Raw genomic sequence first — 12290 nt, forward strand, 5'->3', positions numbered from 1 at the left:
CATCGCATAGACTGTGCGGACTGTGCAACTACACAGAGCCTCGCACCTGGAATCTTTTTTTTTTTTTTAATAAATACATTAGGGGTGCACGATAAATAACATTAAAAAATAGCCCCGATAAATAAAAAAAACGCTCCAATGAGGTGAGACTGACCGTACTGTACTGTAGGTGGGTTAGAGTGAGCAAATCAAGCGCTCCTTTTCTCCTACCTGTGCCGTGCCGTAAACTCCCCCTGAGCACCCCATAAAAAAACATGGCTTCAATCGTGTGGGACTTCTTCACTGTGTCAGAGGAAGACATTTCGCGTGCTATTTGCACCAAATGTTCTGCAAACATTGCGCGAGGCGGGAACAAAACTTCGAGCTTCAACATATCGAACCTTATCAGCCACCTGAAACGCCAGCATCGCTACGACGGTGTTTTTAAAGCATACGAAGACGCCAGCGCTGCTAAAGAAGCTCCCCCAAAGCTAGCCGCAAAGAAATGCCCAGGGCTTGTTCCTATCGCCGCTGCGTTTGAAAAGTGCAAAAAGTTTTCCAGAGACGACCCGAGGGCTAAAGCGATCTGTGATTTCATCATGGAAATGATGGCGCTGGACGACCAGCCCTTTACCATCGTTGAAGATACGGGCTTTTGTCGGTTAGTAAACCACTTGGAGCCATGGTTTGTACTTCCGAGCTGCCGCTATTTTTCAGATGTATGTTTGCCAGCAAAATACGACGTGATCGCCACACTCCTGCATACTCTGATAGATGGAAATAAGGACATAAGTTTCACTACTGATTTATGGACGTGTGATGCTAGCCCTGTTAGCTTGCTAGGTCTGACAGCACAGTGGCTGGATAAGGACTTCAAACTGTACCGGGCTGTGCTGCATGCCCAGGAGCTCCCTGGTTCACACACAGCAACGCTGATCAGTGAAGCGTTTGAAGATATGCTTCAGCGGTGGAACATAGCGAAGGAGATGGTGCATGTCGTCCTCCGAGATAACGGGCGCAATGTGGTGAAGGCTATGGATGACTGTGGGCTTGCTAGTCTGGGCTGTATGGCTCACACTTTACAGCTCGCCGTGAACGAGGCTGTGCTGAGCCAAAGAGCTGTGTCTGACTATATTGCCATCGGAAGAAAAATCGTTGGACACTTTAAGCACTCCCAAGTCGCATCCACCGCCTTGGAGAAGTTACAGGAACGACTTCAAATACCCAAAACACGACTCCAACAAGATGTCGCCACCCGATGGAACAGTACTTTCTATATGCTTAAGAGCCTGGTGGCGCAGAAGCAAGCTATCGCAGCGTACGCCATAGAATACAAGTTACCGGCAACTCTCAGCGCCCACCAATGGACCCTGGTCGAAAACATGCTGACGCTCCTCGACCCGTGTGAACAGCTGACCCGAAGTATAAGCAAAGCCACAACCACTGCTGCAGATGTGATCCCCTCCGTCCACGCCTTAACGTGCCTGCTAAAGCAAACCGTTCCCACAGACCACGGAGTGAAAACGTCAAAGGATACCCTGATGAACGCAATCCAAACACGTTTTGGTCACATCGAGGCCGAACCTCTGTATTATCTTGCAACACTACTCGACCCGAGGTACAAGAACCGCTACTTCACGCTTGCTTCAAAACGGCAAGCAACAGAAATGCTGCGAGAAAAGTTGCACAGCATTGAGGACGACCGGGCCGCACACGGCAGTCCCCATCCAGACGAGCCACCAGCAAAGAGGAGCAGGGCAGACGGGAACAACAACAACTCTTTGATGGGAATGTTTGACGAAATACTCGAGGAAAACAATGAAGCTACAGTACACCAGAAAAACACAAGAGTGGATGCAGACGTAAGTATCGTATTTATTTAAAATGTTTAATGTATACAACGTATACATCGTTGACTGGCCATCTATATAATTACGTTTTCTTCTCCTGTTGTGTTTTTTATACTGTTAGCTTGAGTCATATCTGTCAGAGCCCACGCTACACCTGAGTCGGTGTCCACTAGAATACTGGAGGAGCAACCAGTCCCGTTTCAAGTGCCTGGTCCAGCTTGCTCGTAAATATCTGTCAGCGCCTTGCACCAGCGTCGACAGCGAGCGTCTGTTTTCCGCTGCTGGACACGTGATGGACGAGCGTAGAAATAGACTCACATGCGAGAAGGCAGAGATGCTGCTCTTCATTAAGAAAAATCTCCCCCTGATCCACCCAGAATTAACAAAGACAGTAGAGGAATAGTTCACCTCTGACTCCGAGGTTAAAATGTCCACATGCACACACAATTTTTGTGTGAATTGTAAAGGTTCTCACTTTGATAAAATTAGCGAACAATTGTTACCTCAGCCATATGTTGCCTCAGCCATTCAGTTTCTGTTTACTTATACATGTCTAAGCATGGTATTTTATTTATGATTTGTATTAAAATGCACTTTTCAATTTGTGTTTAGCTAGACATGAGAAGTGATCCAAGTGTCAGTTGTGCATTTATACTGTAATTTTTTTGTATTGGTTAAGAATAAGAAGGCACCTTTTCAGTTTGCAGTACTTGTTAGTGGACTTTATGAATCCTTACACAAGAGTTTGTGGACTCCAAGAAGCCTTTATTTGAGAATTTTGTATCTCCCATGTCCATCCAGTACAGTGGCATGGAGTAGAGTCAATTATTTGTGTTGTTTTTTGTGTTATTATGCACTTAACTATGCCTAAAGTTTACATTTGATAAGCCATTCAAAAAAGAAAGTGTTTTGTTAGTTTGGAAAAATTAAACATGCATTTCTAGAAACAGAACTGCTCTGATTTTTGTTTTGTTAATAGTAGTGATGCCATGATATTTGGTTTGGACAAATCTACAAGTACGGTTTACACCTTTGAATTGTTCTTACCTCCACTTGTGCACAAACTACAGTTGAATCTAAATTTAAAAAATAAATGTTATCGGTATCGGTCTTGAGAAGCAGGAAGTTATCTGTATCGGTATCGGCTTGAAAAAAAAAATATCGTGCATCCCTAAAATACATTAGTTATATATGATTTTGTCTGTCTCTGTCAAGGTCAAATTAAAAACAAACAAATAAATAAATAAAAAACAAATCTTTTTGTTTTGGTTTTTCATAGTTGCTATGTCATTAGGCCTCACTGAAGCACGTCTGAGCAATCCCAATCTCAGGATGCACCTGACCTCTTCACGGAGATGAGGATACTTCGAGAGATAATCCCAAAGGGAACAACTACAGCACTTGAAACACTTTGATACTTCAAAGGGATTGAAGGAACTTTCCCCAGCTGTGAGATTGCACTCAGTATCCTATTGACTTTTTCAGTAACGGTGGCATCGGGCGAGTGAAGCTTTTCAAAGTTGAAACTAATTAAAAACTATTTGCACAACTCCATGTCACAGGACAGACTCTGTGCTTGCCCTGCTATCAGCTGAAAAGGACTTTGCATCACAACTGGATTATAAAGATGCCAAAAATAAAATGACTGAGCTGACCTGATGCAAAGCCACTCGTTGCACAGTTGATTTTTCCCCCCTTTGGAATAAATAGCAAAAAAGTCATAGCTGAGACTATGTGTATGATTATGCTGTATGATTGCGCAATCGCCCATCCATGTCAAAGAGCAGGGCCTCGCATTTCAAGTTTGCACAGGGCCATGCACCCCCCGGCGACGAGCCTGCTACACACAATACTCCACAATGAAAGGTGCATGCCGTAGAACTAACCATGGTATCACTGGGGCCCCAGGGTGTCAGTGGTTTGCTTTATCTAGTTAGTAACCCAGCAATGGATTTTGTTATAAATGTCATTTTCCTTTAGAGTAAAACTTTGAATTCAGATGAAAAATGTAAAAATGGTTTCAACCTTGCAGAATAAGTCTGCTTGAAAAACAAAAATAAAATTATGAGAATTTTTCAGATGGTGATGCTATAGCAACATAATTTCTGTATTTTTAACCCCTCAATTTAAGAATGAATTGTTTCAATTGAAACAATTGATGAGTCAGTTGACAATCAGAATAATGAGGATGGACAACCATTACTTGATTGTATTCAGATCTTTTTGCAGCTGTCTGTGTGATGCTGCTGGGTTAATAGATAAATGTGGTAAGGCTGGGAGAGACCATGCATAATGTGCAGAATGGCTGTGTGGATGAGTAGGAGGGTAGTAGAAACGCAGCTCCACCATACAATGACTATTATCTGTACTAGTCCCGGTGCACTTGCTTTTCTTGAGGTCCCCATCGAAAACCACCAGCCTGCCTTCCATCACTATTAGTTCATCAGCTTGCCCCCACCATTACAATAATTTACAATGCACCAGCGTTCGCTCTACCGCACCATTGTGACGAAAAGAGAGCTGAGCCAGAAGGCAAAGCTCTCGATCTACCGGTCAATCTTCATTCCCACTCTCACCTATGGTCATGAGGGCTGGATCATGACCGAAAGAACTAGATTGCGGGTACAAGCGGCCAAAATGAGTTTCCTCAGGCTGGCATTTCCCTTAAAGATAGGATGAGAAGCTCAGTCATCTGTGAGGGACTCAGAGTAGAGCCACTGCTCCTTTGCGTTGAAAGGAGCCAGGTGAGGTGGTCCATGGGTGCCTCCCCAGGGAGGTGTTCCAGGCACATCCAGCTGGGGGGAGACCACGGGGAAGACCCAGGACTAGGTGGAGAGATTATATCTCCACACTGGCCTAGAAACACCTTGGGATCCCCCAGTCAGAGTTGGTTAATGTGGCCTGGGAAAGGGAAATTTGGGGTCCCCCGCTGAAGCTGTTGCCCCCGCGACCTGACCCCCGATAAGTGGTCGAAGATGAGATGAGATGAGATGAGATGAGATGAGATGAGATGAGATTAGACAATACACCACGTCATTTATAAGAATGAATGCCCTGGAATTCTTCTTTGGTGTCACTCACTAATGTGTTTTGACACCTAAATCAAACACTGCTGCTCCAATTAGACTAGATGCAGTAAATAAGGATTACTCACAGTTGTGTTTGATTTTACACACAGAGAAGATTGGAGACATAATGCAGTGGTTGTAAAAACAAACAAACAAACAAAAAAACTATTATTCAATTCAATTCAATTTTATTTGTATAGCGCCAAATCACAACAGAAGTTGTCTCAGGACACTTTCCATATAGAGCTGGTACAGACCAAGCTCTTTCATCTACAGAGAACCAACAATTCCCCCATGAGCAAGCACTTGGCGACAGTGGCGAGGAAAAACTTCCTTTTAACAGGCAGAAACCTCGGGCAGAACCAGACTCTGGGTGGGCGGCCACTTGCCTTGACCGGTTGGGTGAGAGAGGGAGAGCAAGAGAGGGAGAGTGAGACAGACAGACAGACAGACAGAAATGCAGTCAGAGAGAGAGAGAGAGACAGACATGCAATCACAGTAACAATGACAGTGGATGTCAGGCAGGGCCAAGGCAGGAGACGCAGCTGCAATCCACAATCCAGATTCAGCCACTGTGGAACCTGCAAGACGACCAAGACTCCGGGTGAGGAGCTAAGTTAGTAACACGCCGTGGTAGGACATGAAAGCATGCAGATGGAGAGGGACAGAAGGACAGAGGAGCTCGGTGTATCTTTGGACGTCCCCCGACAGTCTAATCCTATAGCAGCATAACTAGGGGCTGGTACAGGACAAGCCTGAGCCAGCCCTAACTATAAGCTTTATCAAAAAGGAAAGTTTTAAGCCTACTCTTAAATGTAGAGACAGTGTCTGCCTCCTGGACAAAGACTGGAAGATGGTTCCACAGGAGAGGAGCTTGATAGCTAAATGCTCTGACTCCTGCTCCGCTTTTTGAGACTTTAGGAACCATAAGTAGACCTGCATTCCGGGAATGCAGTGTTCGAGTGGGGCAATAAGGTACTATGAGCTCTTTAAGATAAGAAGGTGCCTGGCCATTTATGGCTTTGTAAGTAAGGAGGAGAATTTTAAACTCTATTCTAAACTTTACAGGGAGCCAGTGCAGAGTGGCTGGTATTGGAGAAATATGATCTCTCTTCCTGGTTTTTGTCAGAACACGTGCTGCAGTGTTCTGGAGCAACTGGAGAATATTCAGCAATGAATTTGGGCAGCCGGATAGTAAAGAATTGCAATAATCCAGTCTGGAAGTTACGAATGCATGGACTAGTTTTTCTGCATCATTTTGAGACAAAATATGCCTGATTTTTGCGATATTACGTAGGTGAAAAAAGGCAGTCCTTGAAATTTGTTTGACATGGGAGTGAAAGGACATGTCTTGGTCAAAGATGACTCCCAGATTCTTCACAGTGGTGCTAGAGGCCAGCGCAATGCCATCCATAGCTGCTATGTCATCAGAAAGTGACTTTCTAAGATGTTTAGGGCCTACTACTATAACTTCCGTTTTGTCCGAGTTTAGCATCAGAAAATTACAGGTCATCCAGGTCTTTATGTCATGAAGACATGCTTGTAGTCTAGTTAACTGACTGGTTTCTTCCGGCTTCATTGATAAATATAGCTGGGTATCATCTGCATAGCAATGAAAATTTATTGAGTGCTTCCTGATAATCTTACCTAAAGGAAGCATATGTAAGGTGAACAGAATTGGTCCAAGCACAGAACCCTGCGGAACTCCATAGCTGACTTTAGTGAGCACAGAGGAGTCGTCATTAAAGGCAAAGGCAAAAGGCAAAGGCAAATTTATTTGTATAGCACAATTCATACACTAGGCAATTCAAAGTGCTTTACAGAAGCATAAAAATCATACATTTTGATTAGAAGAGAACAAAAAAATAAAAATAAAATACAATTAAAGGAAAATTAAAAACAGAAAAGACAATAATTTAGCATTTAAAATGATTAAAACCATTGAGCAAATACATTTACTTTAAGTAAAAGCTGTAGCAAATAATAATGTTTTCAACCCTGATTTAAATGAGCTGACACTTGGTGCAGACCTCAGGTGTGCAGGGAGAATGTTCCACAGGTGAGGAGCATAATAACTGAAAGCTACTTCACTTTGTTTGGTTCTGATTCTGGGAACACACAATAGACCTGTCCCTGATAACCTGAGAGGTCTGGATACTTCATATGGAGTCAATAAATCTAGAATATATTTTGGTCCTAGACCATTTAATGCTTTATAGACCAACAGTAAGATTTTAAAGTCTATTCTTTGATTCACAGGAAGCCAATGTAGTGATCTGAGGACTGGTGTGATATGGTCCATTTTTCTGGTGTTTGTAAGGACTCGTGCAGCAGCATTTTGGATCAGCTGTAGTTGCCTAATTGATTTTTGTTTAGGCCAGTAAAGACTCCATTGCAATAGTCCAACCTACTGAAAATGAATGCATGAACAAGTTTTTCCATGTCTTCTTTGAACAGACAACCCTTGATTCTGGTTATATTTTTCAGGTGGTAGTAGGCTGATTTGGTAATCAGCTTTAAATGGTTGTTAAAATTCAGGTCCGAATCAATAATTACACCAAGATTTCTGGCTTTATCTGTTGTTGTCAGTGACATGGAGTTAAGTTGAGCACTGATCTTTGACCTTTCATTTTTGGGGCCAAAAACAATCACTTCTGTCTTATCTGCATTAAGCTGAAGAAAATTCTGGCACATCCACTCATTGATTTGATGAATACACTCAGTGAAAGTAAGGGACTGTAGTCATGTGATGACACAGAACTATAAAGTTGTGTATCATCTGCGTAAGTATGATAAGAAATATTATGATGCTCCATAATCTGAGCTAGGGGCAACATGTAGATATTGAAAAGAAGTGGTCCAAGAATGGACCCTTGTGGCACCCTACACATCATCTTCTTTCGTTCAGACACATGCTCACCAACTGTGATCAACCGTGTCAAAGGCAGCACTGAGATCTAATAATACTAAGACTGAGGTTTTGGAAGCATCATTATTCAGATGCATGTCATTTAAAACTTTGATAAGTACAGTCTCAGTGCTGTGGTGTGGACGAAATCCAGACTGAAATGCATTAAAACGATTGTTCTGCATCATGAAAGCATGCGTTTGTTGAAAAACAACCCTTTCAATAATTTTTCCTAGAAAGGGAAGATTTGATATTGGCCTGTAGTTACTTATTACTGAAGCATCCAGATTAGTCTTTTTTAGGAGAGGTTTTATTACTGCAGTTTTCAAGGCCTGGGGAAATTGACCGGACTGAAGAGAATTATTTATTATCTGCAACACATCTGGAGCTATGTAAGTAAAAACATTTTTAAAAAAGTTTGTTGGCAGAGTATCAAGGCAGCATGTTGTGTACAAGGCAGCCTTGTATGATCTAGAAGGTTAAAATGTGCTAGATTAACTGGAGAACAAGAAGGCACAGATGGACTTATCATTTTGCCTGAGTTGGAGCTGCACACTGTCTTATCCTTGAAATTTTATCTGTAAAAAAGGCTGCAAAATCATTGCATGACTTGTTGGACAGCAGCTCAGGAGGGACTGATGCTGTGGGGTTTGTCAGTCTGTCCACAACAGAAAACAAAGTGCGGGCATTATTACAGTTTCTGTTGATAATCTCTGAGAAGAATGCTTGCCTTGCCTTCTTTAGTTCATGGTTATAGGTGTGGAGACTGTTTTTGTAAATTTTATAATGAACCTGGAGTTTGGTTTTTCGCCACCTGTGCTCTGCCTGTCTGCAGACTCTTTTCTGGACTTTGACCAGTGTGGTATTTCTCCAAGGTGCCTTTTTCCTTCCTGACAAAACTTTGGTCTTAATTGGAGCGATGCAGTCAATAATAGTAATAACTTTGGAACTTAAATCATTTACAAGGTCATCAGTTGAAGCTGAGGGCAGTGTTGGTGATGGTGTAAAAGACTGAGTGAAGACTGCACAGGTGTTGTCATTAATATAACGCTTTTTAATTACCTCTGTTCCACTTTTGTTACGAATAGCAGGTGTGGCCATTTTAAATGACACACAGTAATGATCAGAAAGAGCAACATCCGTCACCACAACCTCAGAGATATTAAGCCCTTTGGAGATAACCAAATCTAATATATGCCCTTTGTTAGGTGTTGAATGTGTTATGTGCTGAGATAGGCCAAAATGTTCTAGGATGTTTAGAAGTTCTTTAGCACATCCATCTTTGAGATTATCAACATGAATGTTGAAGTCACCCACTAACACAACACAGTCAAAATCAATACAAACAACAGACAGTAGATTGGCAAACTCATCAGAAAACTTTGCATTGTATTTTGGGGGCTTGTAGATGGTTACGAAGACTGATTGACAGGGAGACTTTGATTGAGTGGCAACATATTCAAAAGATTCAAAATGACCATAAGAGACTCTCTTGCATTGAATGCTATCATTAAACAAAATGGCGACTCCACCTCCTCTCTTATGCATTCTTACTTCACTTATGAAACTGAAATTCGGAGGGGCTGACTCATTGAGAACTGCTGTGCTGTTATCTTGTCCTAACCAAGTTTCAGTTAAAAACATAAAATCAAGCTTGTGCTTGACGATAAAGTCATTGATTAAGAATGATTTGCCTGCCAAAGACCTAACATTTAAAAGAGCTAAGTTAAATGTGCTAAAAAGTCCAACATCCCCATGTTTTAGAACATACTGTGGCTGACATGGTATACATGTTAAATGCGATGATGTGATGTTTCTGGAGAGATGGACCGATCTTCTCCTCCCACCTAAGGAGACATGAATCAATGAAGCTTCCAGCACAATGGGCCCTGGCTTTTCCTTGGAAAAGTCAGGCATAACATTTGCCTTAAAAGCTGGACCCAGAACACATCAGTTACCAACACAAATAGGTGGCTGTGCTGGGCTCTTACTAGGGGACTGGAGTAGGTTCAGATCAAGCCGTGGAAGGGGTGAAGGTGGTGCCCGTCGGCGCTGTGGTGGTGGAGGGGGACAGGGTGGTTGTAGGGGGCGGGGTGGAATTTGGGGGGACAGGATCCCAGATGGGCGAGGAGTAAGCCTGATACCAGCGCTGACAAGTTTGTTCATTTGGTCAGTAAACTCCAGCAGGGGGGAAGAGGGTGATGGGATACCCAGTGAAGATGAGGAGCTAGATGGAGTTTGGGCAGTTGGAGATGGTGGCCTCGGTGGAGTTTTAGTGGTTGGAATCAGTGAATTCTCACAAGCAGTGGCCTCTGGTGGAGATGGTGACCGAGGTGGAGTTTTAGTGGTTGGAGTCAGTGAATCCTCACGAGAAGTGGCCTCTGGTGGAGGACATGAGGCATCCGCTTTTTTGCTCTGGCATCCCTCATGGTTGGAGCATACAGGCGGGGGGAGAGTTGGTTCTCCTTCATGTTTTGGTGTTTGCTGCTTTTGTTTGGATTCCTCTTGTCTCTTGTCCTTGGGAGTGGGAACAGTGTGACGCAGGAAGAAAGATAGGTTGGAGGCAAAAAGTTTTACTCCTGACTTGTTTAGGGAAAGTCCGTCTCCTTTGAAAAAATGTCTGCGGTCCCAGAAAAAGTTGAAATTGTCAATAAAATGCACTGGGTGGACATCACATGCAGTTGAAAGCCATCTGTTTACTGCCAACAATCTGCTGAATCTCTCTCCTCCTCCTCTGACTGGTGGTAAAGGCCCACTGAAGAAGACTTCAGCATTCAGAGAGCTCACTGCATTTAGCAGTTTACCTAAATCTCGTTTGAGCACTTCAGATTGTCGTTTCACAATATCATTTGCCCCTGTGTGCAGTACAAGGTATTTCAGAGTTGGAATTTCTGCAACAATACTGAGGATTTTGTCGGTCATGTTGGAGACTGTATCATCAGGAAAGCACAACACTTTTGTGTTTCTGCTGTACATTCTTCCCACATCTTTAATAGCAGAATCACCAACAATCAGAGTCTCAGGACCAGTCAGTAGCTTTCCTTGTAGCTTTCTAGCTTCTGACTTCCTGTCAGGCCTTACCCTTTTCTGTGGGTCCGAGAAGTTATCCAGGTTTTCAGTTGGAGATCCAGGGTCCTGCAGTAGTGGAGCAAACCAATTTTGTAATTGCACACTAGCTGGTTTGGGAGCTTTGTTGCTCATCTTCCCTTTAGCTTTTATCCACGGCTGTGTCTTACTCTGCACAGGTGTTGAGTAGGATTATAACTCAGGCCAGCCTGTCGCATCACAGATCTCTCCCCATATCAGCTGATTTACTCTTGGGCTTTGCCCCGAGAGCATTCCAGGGAGGACTAATACTGGCAGATTTATCACCCGGTACACAGCCCTTTATTTTCGAGGGAGCTGTATCAGAGCTAATTAGCTGGATGTTAGCATTCTCCAGTCCGCTGTTTTGAGTCAGTGGCAGAGTGCTGTCATTTCCACAAAGTCCGTTCACTTCTGCGTTTATTTCCAGACGCTGGACTTTAGTTTCCAACACTGCAACCTGCTGCAGAAGTTTGTAGAGGTTATCTGTGGAGAAAAGAGGCACATCTGTGGAGAAAAGAGGCATCTTGGTGCTAATTAGCTTTAGCTGCCAGCAGGCTTTTTCTGTTGGTAGGCCAGTGCAGAGTGTATCCGTAAAATATCAGAGGTCGCAAAGGTCATCCACAACTTTTAAATGTTTGTCCATAAAATATGTCTTCAGATGTCCAATTCAACCAAAAATTTAAACTTTAAAGTTTACGGAAAATTAAAATAAATTAAAAGCCCGGCCAGAAACCAGCTACCAGAGGAGGAGGAGTCCTTTAACGCGTACAAACTGAGAGCGATCTGACAAGTAGGATTTAAACCAGCTTAGCACAGTTCACTTAATGCCAATGAAGTGTTCCAGTGTCTGCAATAGGATGCCATGGTCAATGGTGTCAAATGCAGCACTAAGATCCAATAAGACTAGTACAGAGACAAATCCTTTATCAGATGCAATTAGAAGGTCATTTGTAACTTTAACCAGTGCTGTCTCTGTGCTATGATGCACTCTAAATCCTGACTGGAAATCCTCAAATAAACTATTATTGTTTAGAAAGTCGCACAGCTGATTGGCAACTGCTTTCTCAAGAGTTTTTGAGAGAAAGGGAAGGTTGGATATCGGTCTATAGTTGGCTAAAACCCCTGGATCAAGAGTAGGCTTTTTCAGTAGCGGTTTTATCACAGCTACTTTAAAGGACTGTGCTACGTAGCCTGTTGATAAAGACAGATCGATCATGTCGAATACTGAAGAGTCAATTCGAGGTAATACTTCTTTAAACAGCTTAGTTGGGATGGGGTCTAAAATACAGGTAGATGATTTTGATGATGAAATTATTAAAATTAGTTGGTGAAGGTCGACAGTAAAACAGTCTAAAACTGCGACAGACTGAGTAACAGTTTCTACTGTTTCTGTGTTTG

General features: G+C 42.9%; 1 protein-coding gene across 1 annotated transcript; it reads left to right on the top strand.

Moving 5' to 3' along the window:
• Positions 1-254: 254 nt before the first annotated feature.
• LOC139328515 (zinc finger BED domain-containing protein 4-like) lies at positions 255-2232 on the top strand. Its single transcript, XM_070958236.1, has 2 exons — positions 255-1841; positions 1951-2232. The coding sequence occupies exons 1-2, from the start codon at positions 255-257 to the stop codon at positions 2230-2232; spliced, it is 1869 nt and encodes a 622-aa protein (XP_070814337.1).
• Positions 2233-12290: the final 10058 nt, after the last annotated feature.

Source organism: Chaetodon trifascialis, chromosome 3 (genome assembly GCF_039877785.1).
Source record: "Chaetodon trifascialis isolate fChaTrf1 chromosome 3, fChaTrf1.hap1, whole genome shotgun sequence".
Lineage (NCBI taxonomy): Eukaryota > Metazoa > Chordata > Actinopteri > Chaetodontiformes > Chaetodontidae > Chaetodon > Chaetodon trifascialis.

Excerpts from the sequence above, each read along its gene's own strand:
- LOC139328515 (XM_070958236.1), top strand. The coding sequence starts at position 255 with ATGGCTTCAATCGTGTGGGACTTCTTCACTGTGTCAGAGGAAGACATT. Across the intron at positions 1,842-1,950 it reads ACACAAGAGTGGATGCAGAC|CTTGAGTCATATCTGTCAGA; the intron begins GTAAGTATCGTA and ends TTATACTGTTAG.